Raw genomic sequence first — 24,696 nt, 5'->3', positions numbered from 1 at the left:
TGACTGCCATGTTGAACAGAGACCAACTTTGGAGGCAAGGCTATTAAGTGATGCTAGGATCTCAACAGAGTGAAATTAGCTAAGGAAACCTTCAGAGGGAGAAGACATATTTGTCTGCAATTTCAAAGGTACTGAAATACAATAAATTGGTGGCCATTTATTTCCCAAACATTGAATTAATCATCTTTTGGACAATAATTGTATTAAAAGATTACCTCGGCTAAGAAGGGACATTGTGCCAAGAAAACCAAATGTGGGAATATGGCATCAGCAGGACTCACGTAAACAGCTAATTTGCACTTTCTTCTAGAGACATTCAAGACAACATCAACATCCAGACAGTTGAAAGGAATTCCTTTGTGGGGCTGAGTTTTGAAAGTGTGATTTTGTAAGTAAGGGGGGAGGGGGTTCCAACAGAGTAACATCTGATTTTTCACTGAATGATCTTCTCATAATGTACACTCCATTTTGTTTGAATAACTTTAGCATTTCACCATTTAAATCATTCTCTGGTTCTGTGCTTTTCTCTCATCTTTACATTGCAGAATCACAACATGGAGTCATATTAATAATTTATTATTCCATGGTGCAAATCAAGTATTTAAAATTGCTCTTTGAATGATGGTCTCCCATGTTGCAACATCTGTTCCAAAGGACAGGATAACTCAGGCATCAATAAAGCTAGGTATTTCCTGGCAAGGCTTTAGTCATCCAAAGCACACAAGAAAGAGGAAGCTGACTCGGGCAGACATGGTCATTTCCCATGACCACGCCACACAGCTCCTGGTCAGGTCCAGGCAGAGAAGAGGAGGAGCACGTCTCATTTTCTTGGAACGATCACCTTTTTGAATGAGCTTAAGTTACTCCCTCTGACTTTTGGGAAAGTTTTTAAATGTTCTGGCTCATTAATGAATGACTTTCTAACCTTTTGTGCAAGCAGCCAGGATGGCAGGTCACTCACTCTCCAGGATGACCAAGAGATCGGCACGAGGGGCTGCCCAAGTGTTCATGAGATCCATGAAAGGTCTCATAATAACATCTGGGGGAGGAACTGAAATTCCATCTATAAGAAAAGCATTTTCTTTTTCTCTTTTACAAATTTTTGAGGTTTTTTTTTTTTTTTTTGGTATGACAGGTGCCATCCTTTCTCATTTTTTTATTTTTTTAAATACATTTCATTGCATATTTTTAACTGAAAGCCATGAAAGAAACATGTAGATCTTGTCTGTTCTTTCCTAACTCTTGTTCATGGACACTGAGTAATTTTCTGGAATTTAGAAACATACTTTTAAAGAAACAATAGTTTTAACAGTCAACATTTCTCCGACATGTCTCTAAAAGATAAATTCCCATTTGTGAGGACAACATCTATTTTTCTTTCCTTGACTGTCCCTTAATCTGCAGATAATGGAATCAGAAGACTTCTGCTCAATGCAGCTTGTCTCCAGCTGTTCATAGTCTGGCTGGTTTATCTTAGGCAGAAGCATTTTTTCCCAGTAGGGATATCCAAGTGCATGCAGGAAAAAGAGCATGGTAAAATGGCACTGACGCTAATCCTCCGCCTTGCGGCACCAGCACACCGGGTTCTAGTCCCGGTTGGGGCACCGGATTCTGTCCCGGTTGCCCCTCTTCCAGGCCAGCTCTCTGCTGTGGCCCGGGAAGGCAGTGGAGGATGGCCCAAGTCCTTGGGCCCTGCACCCCATGGGAGACCAGGAGAAGCACCTGGCTCCTGGCTTCGGATCAGCGCGGTGCGCCGGCCACAGCGGCCATTGGAGGGTGAACCAACGGCAAAAAGGAAGACCTCTCTCTCTGTCTCTCTCTCTCACTGTCCACTCTGCCTGTCAAAAAAAAAAATGGCACTTACGATGAAATGCCATCAAAACCCACCTGTTGGTTGCTAAAGTTTTCAAAGATGTACCTTGCTCCTCTCCAGGCTCATTTAACTAACTGGTTTTCAGGAGGAAGAAAAAGATGTATGTTGCTCTTCTGTGATTTTAAGTGATTTCCAGCTACCCATAGCAGCACACGGAATAGAGCCCTGAACACACAGGAGCTTCTCTGAGTCAGCTCTTTGAACAGTGTTATTTGTAAACCCACTGAGCCTGACCGAGAAGAGAACCTGACAGCAAAACAAGAGTAGGTAGGCATGGGCTCCTTGGCTCCCTCTGCCCGACCTTGGATGTCTGCTTTTTGTTTTCAGATCCACTCAGTAGCAAAGCAAGGCAGAACTGGCGGCCCAGGGTGTCCTTGGGCTCCCCTGTCCAGACAAGTCTGCTCACTGACCTTCTTAGCGATATCAGGATGACTGCTTTAAACCCAGTCTCAACTCCTCCAGAGTCTCCTTCCATAACTGCTCACACCAGTACACCCCACCCCAGCCCACAGTCACTGTAATTGATTTCTCTTCCATTCTACCTTAACCCAGAGCCACCTCCACAAACCTCCAATAACCAGGTTCTTACAGGTCACAGGAGATGTTCAGGTTGTCTGACAACTTAATTAGATCACTTTTTGATGACAGCCAGGCCTGCTGCTATGGGTTAGCATGGGTCAGAGGCTTTAGGTCTCAGAGAAAGGTGACACAAAATGTTCTTTTTCTGTCTTAGAAACACCTGTTCAATAATTGCATGATTGCTGCCCTTCAGGACAGGACAGATCTCCCTCTGTGCCCCTCCCCCTATACCCACAGCCCATAGTATATAAGATATATGTAAAGATCCTATGGTTACAGAATCCAGGCTACAGCACCTCAGTGTGCCTTTACAAAATTAAATTTCATTTATTATTTTGATTAGGTAATACATGCACATAATGCAAACTTCGGAAGTTAGAAAAGATTATACCATGATGAATCAGTCTCCCTTCCATGTCTGTCCCCAAATTTTAAGGGTGGAATTTTGTTTATGCCACTTACCTGTGCTATCTGACCTTGCCCCAGAGCTCCCAATTATGAGGCTGCTGTACTGTTTGCATCTGACATTATTGGTATTTGAATGGGCCTTTTATTTCAGATGGCTGAATAAGAATGGGATTCAAGAAATACACAACTGTGCATTCAATGGAACCCAACTAGATGAGCTGTAAGTATCCCTGACTATTTTGGCCAGGCCATTGAGAGGGAAATGGCTCTTACAACAGCGCTGTTTACATGGCTTTATGTTTCTCTTATTCTTTCCTCAACTCCATCCCCAGGAACCTAAGTGATAATAATAATTTGGAAGAATTGCCGAATGATGTTTTCCAGGGAGCCTCTGGACCTGCCATTCTGTGAGTCACTTCCCCCTTTCCATGATCTCAGTTGTGTGAGTTAGAAGGCAACTCTTACCAGCTCAGAGATGCTTCCGAGACAGAGTTGGCAATCAAGGTCAGTTTTTATGCATGATACCTGCAAAGGTTTAAAGGAAGAAATTGAGCTGATCCACAGTATAACTTTCAATAAAATAGCAGCAATAATAGTCACATTTAATGAGACCTTATTGAGAGCCAGTGTTCTAAAAAGTAAAGATGCATTTTCTCACTTAATCTCTATAATAACCCTCCGTGGTAGGAGCTATTATGACATTTTAGAGAAGGAAAAACCCCTATAGAGGTTAACTAACTCACTCAAAGCCACATAAATTTTACAGCAGGGATTTAAGGCCAGACTAATCTGGCTCATGGTATAGACTAATAACCATTCTGCTATGTATCTCCTCCATGAAAAAAAAAAAAGACAACAAAATTCTTCTTCCCATCACTCAGCACCCAGGAGTTTCCTTCAGCCCAGTGAGATTCAACTGTGGATCCTCTTTCCAGATCCTCTGGGATGCATTCAGTGCCTCAGGGCCCTTCATCATTCCTCTACTCCTGTTGTCACTTCCTCACCCCTCTCGTTCCTTCCATAAAATAAGTTTTCTCCTTTTTTCTTCTAATCCACGATGCCCGTGCCATCAAGGGTTACTCTAAACCCCAACTCCTCTTCAAGTCCCTCTGACAACCTCAGCCATAGCTTACTCTTCTTCATGTGATCTCCACAACCCTGATGGCTTCTGGGATCACAATTACCAAAAGGCTTTTTTAAAAAGTCTTCTCCTGACCTATCAAGTTTACTGAAGAATGTACTTCAGGAAGAAAGGAACCCAGAAGGAAGTAATGTGATCCAGAAGGAAAGGTGGGAAAAGAAATAAATAATAGTTCATCTAAAGTGTTACTGAATGATCTTTATGTAGATTGGCTAAGATCAATAGAAGCATTTGGGAGTCAAAGGCTTGTACCTCTTATCTAGTAGTGAGCAGAGGTTACCGTGTATAGTTATCTACCTATCTACACTCTATCAGCACCACTTTTGCTTTCATCTGATAACTTTTAATCTCCTTCATGTGGTAACCCATGTGTCTCTAACACATTCAACCCAAATGGTGGAGCAGGAACTCCATAAATATTAATTATTTATGACAAAGAATGTGTTATGACTCACACCTGAGATTCTGCCACCTTTGAAGAAAGAAATGGAAGCTTTGAAGTGTATTTATTATCTTGGATAAGTTTGAAGATTATTCCAAAATGCCTAGCTTTAAATAGGAAGCATATGCAAAAAACTGTAGCATCAGCATCATTGAAACAGAGGTACCAGGGTAGACTTCCTTGGTCTAAAACCAGTTCCTTTAGTCTCTAAGCCTCGATTTCCTCACCTAAAAATGCAGAAAGCAATAATACCTATTTATTAACATTGCATGAAGCCTAAAGATTCATATATATATATATATATGTATACAATAGATTTTATTTTTATTTATTTATTTTCATGCATTTCATAAATACAACAGTAGGAACATAGTAACTCTTCCCACTGTACCTGCCCTCCCACCCACACACTCACTCCCCTTCCTCTTTCCTCTCCTGTTCCTGTCCTGTATTTAACTAAGATCTATTTTCATTTCACTTTATATACAGAGGATTAACTCTATTCTAGGTAAGAAGTTCAATACTTAGTATGAGAAAGAAAAAGAAAAAGAAAGAAAGAAGAAAAATAACAACAACAAAAAACTGTTCCTCAACAGTCCAGACAAGGGTTGTTCAAAGTTATTGCACCTTGAAGGTGATTTTGCTTTTTTTTCCCTTCTTCTTTTCCCTTCCTTCCTCCCCCTTCTTTCCTTTTAGAAACTTAATTATCTTTCAATTAGAACCCAAGAATGATACATCTTTTGCAAGCCCTTAGACATAACTATAACTTCTGAGACATGAGAATATCCTCCACTTAATACACTAAAAGAAAATTATTCTTGAGAACAAGTTTTAATACTAAGTTTCATGATACAACTCTTTGATGACAAAGGTCCTGCATAGGAAGTTAGTGCACAGAGGCTCTTGTTGTTTAACAAAAAACACTCTTATGTATGACATCAGTGATCACCCAAGGCTCTTGACATGAGCTGCCTTGGCTATGGAAGCCTTTTGGATCCACTACCTCAACAAGGCCATCAGCAAAGTAGAAGTTCTCTCCTTCTCTCAGAGAAAAGTACAACCTTCTTTGGTGGCCATTTCCTTCCACTGGGGTCTCACCCACCGAGATCCTTCATGTAGAATATTTTTTTGTCACAGGGTCTTGGCTTTTCATGTCTGAAATGCTCCCCTGGGCTTTTCAGCCAGACCACAATGCCTTAAGGGCTGATTCTGAGGTCTGGGTGCTACTTAAAATGATTATCATTCTAATATACAGACTCTAAGCACCACCCTCTGCCTTCCCTATATATGGGATAGAGAACAAAAGAAAGTTCTTCCTCACAGAAAATTTATGTTTACAGGAAGGGCTTTTGGGGATGTGGGTGTCAGATAGCAATTAACTACACAACTCCATGTATCAGGTTGATATATGCTATAAAATTCAAAGTAGGACATGGGCTTACAAAGGGAGAGTGCCAGGCATATGGTGCAAGTGGTCAAAAATACAAAGTACTTAGAACTTGTAATGCTTAATGGTCCTTATCCAAGAGTACCTAGGAAACAAATGGACTCTGACAAAGAATTGTGATGTCTTTGATACCCAGATTAGCTGTCTGTCAATTTCTCTTAGTTAAAAATCCCCAGAGTTTTCAGTGTTCCTAAATAGGCACCTCTATCTGGTCATGGCTGAATGTGTCAGTGATTGGGTATGTTTCCATATGTCACCTGTGACAGGTACAATTTTGAATCTGTAGCATTTTAACCTCTGTCTACTCCTGAGAAAGTTCCAGTTTGACAGGATTCCCAACTTGCTCGTTATCCAGCTGGGGAAACCAGGGCTAGAGGAAGGAAACAATCTGTTAAAGATCACACTACATCTGTATGTGACAGAACTTGGACCAGAAACTAACTCTTCTGTCTTGGACTCCACGTGTTTCTACCGTTTCATGTTGCCACAGATATGTCTATTTCCACTTCTAAAAGCCATTCAATCAGGCCCTCTGAAACAGGTTGTGAACTAAAATGGAGGGGAAAATAACTTCAGCCTTCCAGCCTAAGGATATAAGGCCGTGACAGGTAAACACAGCATAGAAGAACGTCTTTCCTGTAGTTGTGAGAGCAAGTTACAGGTGAAGGCACTGAACGATGCATCCCAAAAGATTGTTTAACAGAGGACACAGGACTTGATTCCCCCAGCCAGTCCTGCCATCAATGCAAGCAGGAAGAGGCGTGTTACCATCAGAAGCACTCCTACAGGCTCTTCAAGTTACAAGCCTTTTGTTTTATCCCCTTTTACCACAGGAACATCTGTCCAGAATTAAGTGAATAAAATTTACACACAATCCACAGGAATTATGAAGCACCTCCTATGACTTAAAAGGGTAGAGAGTAATAATATATTACACATCTTATCATCTCAATGCATGAGGATATATGTGCAAGGTTCTGGCTGAAAGCCCAGCCTATAATTGCTAGTTTCTTCTCCCCTTAGGGGCAAGTTGATCACTTTAACATCATGCTCCTTTCTGGGGCTTTCAGATTAATCCATAGATGTCCTTCAGACCTCTCTGCCTGATGACCTGGAATGCCAGCCGAGGAATGGCCTACCCCAGTTCCCACTTCTGCAACCCAATGTGCCAACCCAGCTAACTCCAGCCTGAGAATGTGTGCAATGGACCAGCCCACCCGAGGGGCTGTGTGTTCATGGGTGAGAGATGGAGTGTGTGCAGACTGCCAGACACAGTAGGTGCTGCTCAAGCTAGGGTAGTGATGGGCTTTCAGCCAGAGTACCCTCCTCCTCACTGAAAGACGACACTGATGTGGCTGGCTGCATTCAGCAGTTTTACTGCAGAGTATTCTCAGGCTGTATGTGGAATGCTTGATGGATGCAGAATCAGCCCGAGAGAGAAGCTGAGCTGTGATGTGTTAGCACCATGGAAGCCGAACACACGGGAAGGAAGCTCTGGAGTTACGATGGGCCTTCTGTGTTGTACTGAATTAGGGCAAGGGGCCAGGCCTCAACAGCAGCAGTCACTGGGAGTAGGTTGTCCCAAATCTTGGGTAAATCGCTGAGGCAATTTCCAGAGTGGAACATGGCTCCGTGCCACCTCAGCAGCAAGTGGTCCTCAACTGTCCCAGAGCAGAGGCTCTGAGCCCGATTGGGCCTCAAGCTCACCTGGAGGGGGCTTGTACAACATCCGATTGTTAGTCCCCACCCTGACAGCTGTTAATTCAGGAGGTCAGGGTAGGGCTGTAAGGATTTGCATCTTTACCAACTTCCCGTCCGTGGAGCTGATGCTGCACATACAAGAACACCCTGAGAATCAACTGCCCAGGAACCAACACTGAGAACTGGGAAGCCTTGCCCAATCTGCAAAACATTCCCTCCACAAGTTAACTGTGGTGACTCCTCCTGTGCGACAGGCTCAGTCCTTGGTCCCCAGCAGATACATGTAAGGGATTCAGAGGAAGCTGCACGAAGCTCACCCCAGCTGCTAACAGCTCCTTTCCGCAAGGCAAAATTTCTAGTTGAGTGAAGCAAGAACAGGGAGCTTCTGAACACGGGGTGGGGGTGCAAGGGCAGGCCACAGCAGCGCAAAAGCAGCCGACATGGAGCGAGGCAGGGGTGTGCAGACAAGCTCCACAGAGTCTGAGAGGAGCAGCCCAGCATCCTCATTTCGCCCTCATGAGTCTTGACCTTGAACATCAGCAGCCATCTAAGTTTTCACCTGATAGCCCGAATTCACTCAAGCTTTTTCTTTTTTTAAGCGACTGAGCAATTTTTGTTTCCTTGGGAAATAGTTTCCTGTGGGGAAAATTTAATGCGTTGCCTTTGCAGGCTGGAGCCAGTACAATCATATTCTGATGGTTTATCAAATTGATTTGGCTATAGCTCAGATTCATTTGATAGTTCAGATTCAAACACTGAGTTATTTGTATAAGAATGATTCTCTGCCATTACCAGTGTACCCACAGTCCTATAGATAGTAAATTGCCTTTTTATCCCGCCTGGGATCATGAGAGAGAGGTCTTCTAGCCATCTGTCAGTGTAGTGTACACCAGAAATGTGCTCTCACTTATGGAAATGATTGACCTGTAATAACATCTTTGCTGGGAAAAATAGAAATTGTTCAAATCAAATTTGTGGCAGTGGCTATAACACACTGTATTAAATGGGGCACAGAATTCTATTTAACTCCTGCCTCTCCTGACTCAGTGTCATATTACTGACTGCTGTCTCCCTAACTATTCTCTGTCTGAAAATCAAGAATCTAACAATGCTGAAACAATTTAGGATCACTAAATCTCTTCAGTGCCAGCCGTCATCCCAGGGTGCCTCTGTTGGCATTTTTCAAGCTTTAAGATCTCCAAACCACTCACTGCCAGAACAGAACATGTGTTGAAATGTTAACCAAAGTGGTATTTTAAAAAAGAAAGACCACAGTCATTAGACCAGACCAGCATAAGAGAAGGATTATAAACACCAGCCCACAACTCCTTCCCCCACCTTGTCCAGCCCATCAGTTCCAGGATCAACGGTAGGAATAAAGGAAATATTCTGACACATCCACTGAGGACAGCCAGTCTTACATGGTATAAATTTAATTGTGTAAAACAGAGAGAGGTAAAAGCAAAACAGTACGTGCCCCAAAGTATCTGAGAGAGAAATAAACGTTCCTACTTCTCAGTACAATAAGAACTGTGGAAATTTTCACAGAAGGCTATAGCAGTAGAGCAGATGGCTAATAATAAATCCTTGTCACCGCCTGGCACGGTGACTGTTAGCAGGTAAAGTGGCCGGGTGGGAGAGAAAGGCTCTATCATCCTAGCCCTGAATTTATGCATCAGCCATTCATCCCTGTCCTCCCTTCACTCTGTTCTCCTTAGGATCCATTTCACAGGAATTTACTGTGTGTCTCCTGTATGCTAGTCTCAATATTCTCAAGACTATTCTTACCAGAAAAAATAGATTTCACTAAGTCATTCTCCTGCCACGTACATTCTAAACTCTACTACCTGGCTGGCAAAGTTCCAAGATCTAAACCCAACACATGGCTCCTTTGTTCCCCCAAAATATGGCTGCCCAGAATAATACTCTTCAGAACAACCCTCATTGTGCCATGCTTTGTGTTCTGGGCCCCTCTCCCAGCGTGGCTCTAACCAATAGTCATTGTCTTTGTCAACCTTCACAGAGAAACAGAACTGATAGGATACAGCTATGTGGAAAAAAAAATATATATATATATACACACACATATTTATATGCATGTGTGTATATGTATGCATATATGTATATACACACACACATAGATATATATGCATGTATTAGGGAAATTGGCTCCTGTGAATATGGAGACTGGGAGAGCTCTTGATAGTTCACCTGCGACCAGGAGAACCAGGAAAGCTGGTAGCTTGGCTCAGCGAAGTCCAAAGGCCTCAAAACTAGGGAAACCTCTGCTGTAACTTTCAGTCTGAGATAAAAGACTGAGAAACCAGGTTGCCACCGGTGCAAGCCCCTGAGTCCAAAGGCTGTAGTACTTGGAAGGAGAAGAAGGGTGTCCCTGCTCCAGGAAAGAGAGCAAATTCAACTCTCCTCTGCCTTGTTGTTCTACCCAGGCCCTCAGCCAATTGGATGGTGCCAGCCTCAATGGGTGAGGGCAGATCTTAATTATTTAGTCCACTGATTCAAATGCCAGTCTCTTCTGGAAACACCCTCACAGATAACCAGAAATAATGATTTACTTGCTGAGTATCCCTTAAGCCAGCCAAATTGACATCTGTTAGTAACCATAACAGTCATAATAATCTGTTCCTGGCCGGCACCGTGGCTCAACAGGCTAATCCTCCGCCTTGCGGCGCCGGCACTCCGGGTTCTAGTCCCGGTCGGGGCGCCGGATTCTGTCCCGGTTGCCCCTCTTCCAGGCCAGCTCTCTGCTGTGGCCAGGGAGTGCAGTGGAGGATGGCCCAAGTGCTTGGGCCCTGCACCCCATGGGAGACCAGGATAAGCACCTGGCTCCTGCCATCGGAACAGCGTGGTGCGCCGGCCGCAGCGCGCTACCGCGGCGGCCATTGGAGGGTGAACCAACGGCAAAGGAAGACCTTTCTCTCTGTCTCTCTCTCTCTCTCACTGTCCACTCTGCCTGTCAAAAATAAAAAATAATAATAATAATCTGTTCCTAGGAAGATATGAATGACCGATCATGACTTTTGTTGTTATTGCCTCCAAGGATATCTGCATTCTAAGAATGGAGAATATTTACTTAAAGGAGTTAAATCAAATATCAAACTTCAAGGCCAAGTGGAAAGACAGTAGCCAGGAAATAAACTATTTGTGCATGCACACTTGTGTGGGTGTGTTTGTGTGGGTGTGTATGTATGTGGTGTACATAGAACAGTGAGCAAAATTGGCACATTAGCACAGTAATCTCAGTGCCGCTAAGTCTCAAGCCACACCAGACAAGATCTAGTTATCTATATCTTTGCTGGTACAGATTTCTATGGATTTTCCTTAATTTGTGGACAGTGAAGCAATTTTTCATCAATCCAGAATTTAGAAGTCTTGACAGGTTCCCTATTTGGTCACTCTAGAAAATACCCAGTAAAATTTTAAGTAAACAGCTCTATAAAGATGTCCATGTATTTCCCTATCATCCAAGAATCACTTTTACTAAAGTATTTGCTTTACTAAACTTTCAGTGAATCTGAATCTCTCTCCTACCAGTTGCTCCCTTCTTCAACATCCCCCACCAAGAGATCTAGATTCCAGGACACTGACAAATGCCCTATATCACAGCAGTAAAACCACCTCATGCAAATGGGCAGTAACATACACATGTCATGCTGTGATAAGGAGGAATCTAAAATAACATGCTAACTCCAGAACACTAAGCAGACACAAAGGCAAGGCAGTGTCCCATGGAGGCTCCTCAATCTAACGTCTACACCTTGGATTGCACTCAAGTCAATCTGCCCAACACAGGATTCTGTGCCTGTCCATCTTTCTGTAAACTTTGCTCCCTTCCTCAGTAACTTTGATATGATCACACAGCTGTTGACGCCTCTTGCAAAAGCACCATTTTGCCGAACTCACTTTAAATCCAAATGTTCTCTTAGTGTGCCTTGTACTCCACTCCCTTTAGAATAAGCTCTCCTGGAAGAATGACTCCAGCCTCTCATTTTTATTATAACGCTGAGACATATCTGCTAATCACACAATTATCTATGACGAGATTTCATGAGTACTTCCCTGTGCCAGACACAATGCAGAACATAGAAGTGTCTTAATAATCTCTGTTCTGAAAGCAACCAAAATCTGGTTTAGGAGACAAACATGAAAAGTTAAACAACACAAAACCATAGAAGAGAAGACACGAGGTGTAAGGTTATTTGTAATTGCTGGAAGTCAAGGGACAACACATTCAGCTGGGTAATCTACCTGTCCCTTTTCTACCCCTTCTGCATTGTCACTGCCCAGTATAGCTTATATAACAAAGCAAGCATTTTCTGGTGCTTGCTACATGAAAGGCACTACAGTGAACGCTACAACATTCTACCCACAAGGAGAGATAAAATGCAAACACAAATAGCCAGTACATAAAGCAAAAATAGTAAGCTGTAAGAGATGCAGAAAGTATACAGAATATAATGTTATTGCACTCTTATTGGCTTTCAAAGAAAAAATAACTCTGCATCTGCTAAAAATGATGGAGATGGTGAAGTCACAGAGACCTCAGTGGAGTCTGTTTTGGTTTTTTATTGCAGCATTAAAATTTAGTGGCTTAGAAACAATCATTCCATTTTGCTTGTAATTCTGTATGTCAGAAATCTGGGTGGTTCATCTCTGATTAATGTGTCAGCTCAGGTAGCTGGTATGAAGGATCTACTGCCATGCTGTCCCATTCACTCTCACAGCCTGGCTGAAATGTGTTTGTGTTGGTGTGTGTGGGTATGTGTGTTGGAGTGTGTGTGTGTGTGTGTGTTCTCTCCCTCTGTCTACACAGCTCCTCATCCTCTAGTAGCTCCCCATGTGGTATAGACCCTTATCAGTAGGGAAACTTGGAGATATTCAGAGTTCTTTCACAGGTGCTCAGGACTCTACAAGACCAATGCAGATACTGTCAGTGTTCATAAAGATGGGGTCCAGAATTTGAATAGTAGCACTCCCATCAAACTTTTTTATCTAACACCATCACAGTTCAGCCTGGATTCCAGGGGAGCACAAATAGACCTTTGTTGGCAAGACAGCCAAAGAATTTGTAGTTTTGGCCGGCGCCGTGGCTCAACAGGCTAATCCTCCGCCTTGCGGCGCCGGCACACCGGGTTCTAGTCCCGGTCGGGGCACCGATCCTGTCCCGGTTGCCCCTCTTCCAGGCCAGCTCTCTGCTGTGGCTAGGGAGTGCAGTGGAGGATGGCCCAAGTGTTTGGGCTCTGCACCCCATGGGAGACCAGGATAAGCAACTGGCTCCTGCCATCGGAACAGCGCGGTGCGCCGGCCGCAGCGCGCTACCGCGGCGGCCATTGGAGGGTGAACCAACGGCAAAAGGAAGACCTTTCTCTCTGTCTCTCTCTCTCACTGTCCACTCTGCCTGTCAAAAACTAAAAAAAAAAAAAAAAAAAAAAAGAATTTGTAGTTTTATTTTGTCTACACCAGAATGTATGAGATAATAGGATAATATTCCATGGGATATAAGAATTCATTTCTCTTTAGAAATATTAAGTTAACATGATTTTTTAAGCGTTCTAAACTCAAGGAGGAAATGATTAAGAAAAAAGTTCATTTTGCTTGTTTTGAACAATATAAAAAAATGTTCATGACAGATAAGCATTTCCTTGGTTTAAATTACTCCTGATGGATTTTTAAATGCTTTTGTGTCACTTCTTAGATGGATCCTTAAACTGTTGTAGGCAAAATGGGAAGTTGGGTCTCAGCCTTTGCTCCTTTCTATCTTTGAGCACAAAAGAGGATCCCAAATGTCAGATGAAATGAGAACTTGGTCACAGAGCAAGTGTAAATAGCAGATCTCGTCTGATTGACTGCACAGAGAGAGAGCAGAAAGAGCTCCCGCAGCAGGGAAGAGCATTAGGGAGCTCTGGAACAACAGGAAGTGTAAGTAGAGACCCAGCACAGCTGGAAAACCTCAAAACATACAGTGAAGACTCATTCTGGGGACAAGGGACAGTTATCTGCAAGGACCCCAGATCTGAAGAATTATAATACAAAGGAGGGAACTAGAAAATATACCTTGGTACACTAGAACTTTCACCTTGTGGTGACAGCTTTGAATGTTGCGAGAAGTAGCTTCCAGATATATGTGGTACATAAAACCAAGAAGTTTTATTAAGAGGTTGGATATGGTGTATGAGAAAAAGAAAGGAGTCAGGGATGATTTCCAAGTTTTGTCATGGGCAACCAGAAAAACTGCAGGTGCAACAGTTTTTAGTGAAGAACAGGAGTTCAATTTCTAATATCCAAAGCTTGACCTAATAGACAGCTAAGTGAAGATTATAAAAAAGCAGTTGAATGTAAGAGTCTGGAGTTCAAGAAAAAGAAGCAATCATAAATAAAAATATCAGAGTCACCAGTGTATACAGCAAATTTGAAGTCATAAGACTAGGTGAACTTACTTACAGAAGTAAGATAGAGAAAAGAAATATAGGCAGTGAGCCCAGATTCTAACAGGAAGTCAGAAAGGACAAATAAATAAGAAGGAACTTCCAAAGAGTTAGGAGACAAATACTTTTATTAAAAAACCACCAGGAATATATAAAAATTCCAAAGTTTATGAAGTTCAAAAGAGTCATAAAATATATAATGTCAGAAAATGACAAAATTAGAAGTATATAAATCCATAATTACAGCTGGAGATTTTAATGAACTTCTCTCAATAGTAATACATCAAAAAAGAAGAAGAAAGTATGTATATGAAAGACTTCAATAATAGTATGAAGAAATCTGATATAACTGGTATCTAACAAGGAGGAAACTAAGTGTAATATACACAGAGAGATGATGAATGGATGGGTAGGTAGATGGATGGGTGGATGGATCATTGATTTATAGATATAGATAGATGTAGGGGTGTTTTTATAGAGAAAATCATTAGTTCTGAAAATGTGAATTTCTGGAGTCACAGAGGAATTTCAACTGTTGCCTGAAACAGAGGAGGGATGAGAAAAGCCTTAACTTTTTCCTACCCTCTAATCACCCACCAGTGTTATGGAATGAACACAACTGTAATCTGATGGAGAAAGTGCTAACTGGGAAACGGAACTTGTGAGGGTATTCCCTCCTGCAAATACAGAACAGGACATACAGAAGGATACAAGAAACCAAGCAAATGATACACATGCTGTATCCAATGACTTATCCTCTATTCTTAGAACAGTAAGAGAAAAGTTGAAGGGTTTTAAGTAAGAAGTCACAATCTTATTGGCATTTTTCTGTGTAATGATTGCAATGAAGAGAGAAACAGATGGTCATGGAATGAACAGTTATGAGACTAGGCATTTGCACAGGCAGGGGAGATGGTAACTTAGACCATCACCATAGAGAAGAAGGAAAGAAGAAAGAAAGGGGTAGAGTGATTTGAAACAGATTTGAAAGGTAGGCTTGAGGGGCTGGCACCATGGTATATTGGGTTAAGCTGCCGTCTGTGATGCTGGCATTCCATACGTGTGCCTATTTGAGTCCCGGCTACTCCACTTCCAATCCAACCCCCTACTAATACACCTGGGAAAGCAGTGAAAGATGGACCAAGTGCTTGGGCCCCTGCAAACACATTGGAGATCTGGAAGAAGCTCCTGACTCCTGGCTTAGGCCTGGCTAAGTCCTGGCTGTTGTAGCCATTTGGGGAGTGAACCAGTAGATGGAAGATATCCTTTTCTCTCTCTTTCTCTCACTCTCCCAAACTCCATCTACTCCTCTCTCTGTTAACTCTGCCTTTGAAATGAATAAATATTTTATTTCAAAAAAGGCAATAAAACAAATGTAGGGTTTTTTTTTTAAAAAGATTTATTTATTCATTTGGAAGTCAGAGTTACTGAGAGGAGAGGCAGAGAGAGAGAGAGAGAGGTCTTCCATCAGACGGTTCACTCCCCAGATGGCCGCAATGGCCGGAGCTGCGCCAATCCAAAGCCAGGAGCCAGGAGCTTCCTCCAGGTCTCCCACACAGATGCAGGGGCCCAAGGACTTGGGCCATCTTTTACTGCTTTCCCAGGCCACAGCAGTGAGCTGGATTGGAAGTGGAGCAGCCAGGTCTCAAACCAGCGTCCATATGGGATGCCGGTGCTTTAGGCCAGGGCGTTAACCAACTGCACCACAGCACTGGCCCCAGAAAGGTAAGTTTAAGATGATAAGAAATTGGTGTTCGGCTGTGCCGCGACTCACTAGGCTAATCCTCCACCTGCAGCGCCTCACACCAGGTTCTAGTCCAGGTCGGGGCGCCAGATTCTGTCCCGGTTGCTCTTCACCAGTCCAGCTCTCTGCTGTGGCCCGGGAGTGCAGTGGAGGATGGCCCAAGTGCTTGGGCCCTGCACCCACATGGGAGACCAGGAGGAGCACCTGGCTCCTGGCTTCGGATCGGCGCAGTGTGCCGGCCGCAGCACGCTGGGTGCAGGGCCACTGGAGGGTGAACCGATGACAAAGGAAGACCTTTCTCTCTGTCTCTCTCTCTCTCACTGTCCACTCTGCCTGTCCAAAAAAAAAAAAAAAAAAAGTAATTGGTGTCCAAGTGAGAGAGAGGAAGAAGCCAATGATGGCTCCCAGATTTCTGTTTGAACAGGGGGAAATGGATGAGTCATCCACTGAGATGGAGAAAACAGAAGATGAATATTTACAAGAAAGATATTTACAAGTCCAATGGACAACAGATTATCTGAGCCTAGGGTTCAGGGATAGATCTGAACTGATATATATCAGAGGCCGACAGCATATGCTCAGTATACGAAAGTAGGCAAGTGGGAAAGATCACCCGAAGAGGTTATTTATAATCAGAAGGGGCCTAAGTTTATAAAAGTGCTAAAATGTAAAGGAGAAATAGGAAAAAAAATTCAAAAAGAATTCAAAGGACAGATCAAAATAAATCAAACAGATGTCAAAAAAGAGAGCAGCTCAGAAAGAATGGAGAAAGAATGGTGTTTATCTATGTAACATAACTGAGAAATCAAAAAAGCTCAAAGTGGGGTGTGCTGTTGGCTCAGCAGTGAAGATGCCTCTAGGGATATCCACATCCCAACTCTGGGTGTCTGGGTTTGAGTCCCAGCTCTGCTCCTGATTCCATTTCCCTGTTAGTGTGAACCCTAGGAGGCAGCAGATGATAACACAAGTAGTTGGGTCCATGGTTGAGTTCTGGGCTCCTGGATTAAGCCTAGGCCCACCTGAGGAAATAGTAACAAGTACAGGAAACAGGAAATGAAAGTGACAAACAGAGCAGCAGTTAGGGGTGTGTTCCATGGTACAATAGGAAGCCATTATAAATTTTTGAGTAAGAGAATGACACACGGCAAGAGGCCTTGACACTATGAAGTTCACCTGACTGCAAGCACATATGGATTAGCAAGTATGTATTCACACCTCCAAACTTCATTTCTCTGAAGGCTTACTGACTTGACTTATAGGGAATGCCAATGTGAAAAGATTCTTCTTTCTCAAGAACATTCAGAGATCACTAAGGGTGTTTAAATGAACGGATGCTGGTGATCATTTGCCACCACCTCCATCATGGCCAAATCCTGTTCCCAACAGGTGCAAACTGGTGCATTTTAAAACTCACTTTTCACCAGCTGGTGCTCATTTGGAGCTTTGCCGTGACTAGTGGTGTTGCCAGGAAAGCATCCACATCACTGATGTCGCTGCCAAATAGAATGAGACACAGAGCCCTCCAGGGAAAGCACCCAATTAAACTGCCTATGTGTTGGCTCCCATTAGACCTCTTCTGGTTCTACAGGCATAGCCTGTCCTACAAGTCTAGAATGGGCAAGAACAGCCCCTGCCTGCACACCAACCCCTATCTATCGATCAATTGATTGATCAATTGATTGATTGATCTGTTTCTCTGAGCTGTCTGCTGATCAGGAAGGTCTTGAACTCACTTGCTTTTCACAACACTCTGAGGTAGATATGATTTTTATGTTTCATTGAACAGCCAGCAAAGTGACACAGCATGACCAAGGACACAGATCTAATATGCAGCAGGGTAGGCTACATCTGCCAGAAAGCCTGCCACAGACATCAACTGCCTTTCTGCAAGCTATGTGAACTTCGTGCTGGGGCTGCCTCTACTGCCTCCCAGGCTCTGCCTTCCTCTTATGAAGTGCAACCCTCCCACTCTTTTCTGAAACTTGGCCACAGATTCCACCCAGAACACCAGAAATATTGTTATGGCTACTTTTGTGGTAGGTGCAGATGGTCTCAACCTTTCAGTCCTGTGCAAATTCGGGAGCACAAATAGACTAGACGAGGAGGTGGCGAAATCTACACACCAACAACAGTGAAGAACAAAATCAGTCAGGAGGCAAATATAGCCAGGCATCAGGCTGGCCCATTACCTAACTCCTCTTACAAGGAAAACCGGGTCCAGGGCTCCCATGGAAACCAAATGCCCTATGAGCTGAATATTGATGCAACTGAATGAGGTATGTTGGGTAAATTGGAGTCTTCTACCTCACCCACATAACAATATCACTACAATGTCTGCTATTTTGCCTACTACTGAGAGTAGAAAATTTTAGGCCTATAGTAATTACATTATGTTTACCTTTTCTCCTCATAGAGATGTTTCAAGAACAAAGATCCACTCCCTGCCTAGTGGTGGCTTAGAAAATCTTAAGAAGCTGAGGGCCAGGTCAACATACAACTTAAAAAAGCTTCCTAATCTGGAAAAGTTCATCGCCCTCACAGAGGCCAGTCTCACCTACCCAAGCCATTGCTGTGCCTTTGCAAACTGGAGACGGAAAACGTGAGTCTTCCTGGGGTCATCCCTTGAGTTTTCCTATGGCACCTCCCCAGTGTTGTCTACAGCCTCTACCTATGTGACGTGCAGAGAACCCAAGAGCAGAGATCTCCCTGGCTGAAGCCCATAGGTATATTCTAGATGGAAGACTCAGATTTGTGGAAGGTAAGCAATGGTTGGACTTTTGGAAAATAAGCTCACAGGAGAGGGATACCCACGTGCTGAAATATCAACCAAAAATTTAGTGAGAAAACATGAAAAACACCAAGCATAGTGCCTGACTCATACCTGGTGCTTAGAACTCGTTTCCTTTTGTGCCCATATGGATTTATTCTTCAAGTCCCCAAATCTGCACCCCATAAAAGCCTCAGTCTCTTACCCTCAAAGCCAAGCTTGGCGAGGAAGCATAAATACCACAGCAGACACTGAGGTGCACGTCACCAACACTCCCCAACTACTCTAGACCGCCCTAATCCACCTTTAGGGACCTCAGAGGGAGGATGAAGATTGAGACCTCTCTTCCCTTCAGCTTCCAAGGAAGGCCAATTTGAGCAGGCACAGATTTAAAGAGGATATTCTAAGGAGGGCCAAGCCCCAGTGGGTAATTGGCCAAAAGGTTGAGTTAATCATAGAATCTGGACAGAGTGGACAAGGAGCGGCCTTGGAGACTGCACTTGGACTAGACATTAAAGGATCCATTGGAGGTAGGAACATACTATCAGGCATTCTCAAAGCTCTCACTTTCCCTTAGACTCACAGATACAACCTACCCCATATAGTTGCCATCAAGTAGATGGCTTTCCATTACTTTTGCACAGTAACCTAGTCCAAACATAGCTTCCCTGTGATATTATGTCACTGCTAAACATAGTCTCTTCTATTATTTAATTTCTAACATGTGAGGGGGGTATTCAAAATGTTAATGGAAAATATGTATCATGAGAAAGCAATGCATGGATTTGAAACACATTTTTGCTCAATGGTAAACTTTTAAATTCCACTTTTCCATAAACTTTTTGGAGAATCCTTGTATACTGATCTGTCCATGTGAACATACACTTTGCTCAAAAGCAAAACAAAACAAAGCCAGCACTGAAATAGTATGCGTTCTCAAATGTTTTAGAAGACCTAGGAGTCTACAGTCACCCATCTGAAGGATTTTCAGTAAAAGAACCACTCTTCAGAATTAGCTTACATTGATGGGAAAATATCTAGAATCGGGCCCTCCTCGTGGATTAGCTCAAGGGCTAGAGAATTTCCTTCCTGACAACTAGAATTCTTAAGAGCCTGGGCTGAGGCAGAAGCCTTGCCTTTCATATTCCAGACAAGAATAAGTCTAGCCAGGGCGAGAAAAATACCAATTCACCACCAGTCCCTGGAATTGAATATCCCTCAGAAGAAATCGTGAAGGAGTTACGAGCACAGCAAGAGTAGCCCATGGCATGCTGTTTGGCCCAGCTGCAACACGTTACAGGAATGTGTTATCTCACCATGTTACGGAGACTCCTGTGGTTTTACCACCTCCTGGTGGTGTGGCGCTTCCAGACTGACATCCCCAGGTTAGATTACGTTGTCCCATGACATGAAGCCTTTTCTGATCCCTCCAGACCTCCCAGCTCTCACTGCTCTGGGTTCCTCATGTAACTGACCTTCAGGGCACACTGGGGTATAGCAAGGAGAATGCTCATGCCCCTTCCAGGACAGGTTAAACTGGGGTAACAAAAATCCAACTGTTGGATTTTTACACATAACAAATTCTACAGATGAACACAATGCAAAATAATTATGCTGCTCAGAAGATAATCTCGTGCTTTATTCCTAACACAGTGTCACTTCCCTGTTTATTACAGGTGGGGTGGTTTGGTAATGGAACTTGAGTTAAAAATCATATAGTGACATTGTGGCCGGCGCGTGGCTTAACAGGCTATCCTCCACCTTGCGGCGCCGGCATACCGGGTTCTAGTCCCAGTTGGGGCGCCGGATTCTATCCCAGTTGCCCCTCTTCCAGGCCAGCTCTCTGCTATGGCCCAGGAAGGCAGTGGAGGATGGCCCAAGTCCTTGGGCCCTGCACCCGCATGGGAGACCAGGAGAAGCACCTGGCTCCTGGCTTCGGATCAGCGAGATGCACCGGCCGCAGCGGCCATTGGAGGGTGAACCAATGGCAAAAAGGAAGACCTTTCTCTCTGTCTCTCTCTCTCACTATCCACTCTGCCTGTCAAAAAAAAAAAAAATCATATAGTGACATTGTTCTCCCAATCCACATTTGAAAATAACACCAAAAGTGTAAATATTGGGCCCTTGTGACTGTGAGGTTTTAGCCAATGGCTCTCCTAAACTCTTGGCAAAAGGCCATTTCAACCACAACCCTTCATTGTCATTGAGCCAGATATTGCTTTGTCATCATTCTGCACTCACCTTGTGGATTTTTATGCTTATTTTTCTGGCATTTAGGCCATTTCTTCACAACTATATTAAATTCATGCACTAGGGCATACAGTGTAAGAACCCACACAAGAACTGGGCTCCAACAAGAACTCAGTAATGTACCCACCATCATCTTCATATTACTGACATTTTCTGCCTACTCACTGCCAGGCACAGTAAAACTTTGCATCTTTATCTCTTTTCACAATGCTAATATCATTATCTTTATTAATATTATGCCCTTCTCACAGAGGTAGAAACCATGGCTCAGTGTGAGAAACTGAATAACTTGACCAACACTAACCAAACCCAAACACAAACCCTCCATTCTGCCTGTCTCCAAAGCTTAGACTCTTGGACCCTCTACCTTGCTTCCCGCTAAGCACCTGTTTATGGTTTATAGATTAACTGGGGTCCAGGAGTACCACTTTTTAAACTGACCCAAAATGGAAGTTGCAACTCTTTATGATATTTAGGGTGTGCCAGGGTACTGCAGGGGTGAGTCTTCATTTCCCTCAGTTTCCACTCTTGTTTCTTATATCAGAAACATACACAGTGGATCTTCCTCCCATCCAGTATCAATGGGTCACTTCTCTTCAGAAACGAGAAGCAGCAATACTCAGACTATGTCCCTAGATGATTAAGTCAGATCTCATTCCAATGAACCAAACCACAATCAGCAAGTAGCAGGTTTCTTTCTTTTTGTTCCTAGAATCAAGCTGCAGTTAATTTCATGACAGGATTTAGTCATTGGGCACGAGACTCAGGACCACAGAATGGCTCTTGTCCTTTCTGTGACTATCTTCAAGGTAGCTTCACTTTTATTGCAAGATCACCAACTAAACCAAAGTACTTTTGGAGTCCATTCAATGCCAAATACAAGTGCATTAACCATTTAGCTTCCTTAGAGCAACCCTTGCCTGATTTGAGAAGCCCATTACAAAGGGTTAGTGTTTTTATTTCAGCCTCTAAAACAAAAGATGATACATTCTTAATGAAAAATAAATAGATAAATTATGCCTTGACCCAAGAGAAAATGACTTCTTGGCAATGCAGTGCACTTCTCAGAGGTGAGAGAAGGGAGAAGAGAGCTCTACCTCACAGCCCTTCTCATCAAAGTCAGAAGTGAAAGTTCAGTTAATAGATTTTGGACATGTAGCGAGCATTCATCCGTTAGTACCAAATAGAACCTTTCCCTCCTCCATGTCCTCAGTCATCTGTCTCCTTGTGAGAGTTTTTCAGGGTTTTAATACTCACTTCCCCACTGACACTTGAGATTATGTTAAGGTTTGAGAAAAAGACAGTCACTAAGCATTGCTGTGAACTAGCCCCTTAGGGAGGCACAGAGAGGTAGGGATGTGTGTGACTTGCTTCAATCCAAGAGTCCTGGTGTAAAACTTTTCTATTTTTAAGCCTTTGCTTCAAATCAGAAGTACTTACCCTCTGCATCTCTACATGCAGAGTATGTAGAATATTCCAGGGTGGAATATTTATGGGTATATTCACGGGTTGAATGCTTATCATCTGGATTTCACTCAAATCCGTCTGCAAGTACCTCTATCCAGTTGACAGGTCTCTTGTATATTTCAGTTTAAAGAGAAAACAAAGACATGAAAGTGAGCCCAGGAAGAGCTAAACTCCCAGGGGATGAGCTATAGTCTTGGAATAAATTAGGCTCCTTTGTCACCTGCATTTGTTCTGTTGGTCACCCACTAGGGAACTGTTCAATTTGAAAGAACCAGACTCACCTTTAGGACAAACACATGCCTGGGGTCTATTGTGGCCTCTGGGGAGTGAGACAATACAGAACAAGACCCTGGTAACATTTCTGAAAAATCAGCTGCATCTTAGTTGCCTAAGTACCAAAGAGCCAAGGGATGGGTCTGGCTAGGAACTGATTATAGACTCTGACCCTTTAATTTCTGTAAATAAAGACATAAACTAGCCCTCATTGGAGTCAGAGAATTGTTTAGATCTTCCAGTGACTGGAGCATACAGTACAGGAATAGGGCTGTGTACTATTCAGGCATATTAAGAGACAGCTAAATGGAGACAGGGAGGAGGGTAGAGACAAAGGGTGTAGCTGATACCAGGTCTGTAAATTATTTGCACTTAACAGCAAGGCTGAGCTAGTCCCAGGCGCCTTCCTTCCCACATTCAGGTTGTGGCCAGATGGTTTCCCCAGTGGGCCCTCCAACTCTAGGAATACATATACAAGTTGTTCTGCTCATTTACAGTAAGCAGCATTAACCACTGGGCTCAGCTTCAAGGGCAGACAAGATGTAAGAAAAAGATAAATAAAATCTCGGGAAAAAAAACCATCATTTTCAGATGAAAAAACAGTTACGCACTTGCCATTCTGGGTCCAGATGTTGATTCTCTTCCTTTTGTATTTTTCTAGCTCTGAACTGCATCCAATTTGCAACAAATCTATTTTAGGGCAAGAAGTTGAGGACATAACTCAGGCTAGGGGTCAGAGAATCTCTTTGGCAGAAGATGATGAGTCCAGTTATGGCAGAGGATTTGACATGATGTATGGTGAATTTGACTATGACTTATGCAATGAAATGGTTGATGTGACCTGCTCCCCTAAGCCAGATGCGTTCAACCCATGTGAAGATATCATGGGGTACAACACCCTCAGAGTCTTGATATGGTTTATTAGCATTTTAGCCATCACTGGGAATATCGTAGTGCTGATGATCCTGCTTACCAGCCAGTACAAACTCACCGTCCCCCGGTTCCTTATGTGCAACCTGGCCTTTGCCGATCTCTGCATTGGAATTTACCTGTTGCTCATAGCGTCCGTTGATATTCACACCAAAAGCCAATACCACAACTATGCCATTGACTGGCAAACTGGAGCTGGCTGTGATATTGCTGGCTTCTTCACTGTCTTTGCCAGTGAACTCTCAGTCTACACTCTGACAGCCATCACCCTGGAAAGGTGGCATACCATCACCCATGCCATGCAGCTGAACTGCAAGGTGCAGCTCCGCCATGCTGCCAGCGTCATGGTGATGGGCTGGATCTTCTCTTTTGCTGCTGCCCTCTTTCCCATCTTCGGCATCAGTAGCTACATGAAGGTGAGCATCTGCCTGCCCATGGATATTGACAGCCCTCTGTCACAGCTCTATGTCATGTTCCTCCTTGTGCTCAATGTTCTGGCTTTTGTGGTCATCTGTGGCTGCTATACTCACATCTACCTCACAGTGAGGAACCCTAACATCATGTCCTCCTCCAGTGACACCAAAATCGCCAAGCGCATGGCCACACTCATCTTCACTGACTTCCTCTGCATGGCACCAATCTCTTTCTTTGCCATTTCAGCCTCGCTCAAGGTGCCCCTCATCACTGTGTCCAAGGCAAAGATCCTCCTGGTCCTGTTCTACCCCATCAATTCCTGTGCCAACCCCTTCCTCTATGCCATCTTTACCAAGACTTTTCGAAGGGATTTCTTCATTCTGCTGAGCAAGTTTGGCTGCTGTGAAATGCAAGCCCAAATTTATAGGACAGAATTCTCATCCACTGTCCACAACTCCCAGCCAAGGAATGGCCACTGCTCTCCAGCTCCGAGAGTCACCAATAGCTCTAGTTACATACTTGTACCTTTAAGCCATTTAGCCAAGAACTCAAACACAATGTGAAAATGTTCCTGAATGATAATTAAGTATTGCCTTTGAAGAATTTACTGCAAGATATCTGACAGAGAGCTTCTACATCTTTCATTTAATTTAATCTTCCCAGCCTACCAGTAAGGTGAATTGGTCAGAGTTGTTAATTTAATGTAACACATGAGAATTATTAACAGTAATAATTAAAATAATACAACACTAAATCACATTTGTTTTAAAGTGTTTTTGTTTAGATTAGCTTGAAGAATCCCTCTAAAAGTCCTTTT

At 43.3% G+C, this 24,696-nt stretch overlaps 1 protein-coding gene across 1 annotated transcript in view; it reads left to right on the top strand.

Moving 5' to 3' along the window:
- Positions 1 to 24,442, top strand: part of FSHR (follicle stimulating hormone receptor) — a 162,691-nt gene extending 138,249 nt beyond the window's left edge. Inside the window, exons 6-10 of the mRNA XM_062208834.1 lie at positions 311 to 388; positions 3,012 to 3,080; positions 3,193 to 3,267; positions 18,192 to 18,377; positions 23,197 to 24,442. Coding sequence (XP_062064818.1) covers positions 311 to 388; positions 3,012 to 3,080; positions 3,193 to 3,267; positions 18,192 to 18,377; positions 23,197 to 24,442 — 1,654 coding nt within the window. The remainder of the gene's footprint in view (positions 1 to 310; positions 389 to 3,011; positions 3,081 to 3,192; positions 3,268 to 18,191; positions 18,378 to 23,196) is intronic.
- The last annotated feature ends 254 nt before the right edge of the window (positions 24,443 to 24,696 follow it).

The sequence above is a fragment of the Lepus europaeus genome, chromosome 13 (genome assembly GCF_033115175.1).
Source record: "Lepus europaeus isolate LE1 chromosome 13, mLepTim1.pri, whole genome shotgun sequence".
Classification (NCBI taxonomy): Eukaryota; Metazoa; Chordata; class Mammalia; order Lagomorpha; family Leporidae; genus Lepus; species Lepus europaeus.
Note: the sequence above shows the minus strand (reverse complement) of the source record. Positions and strands in the feature narration are given on the sequence as shown.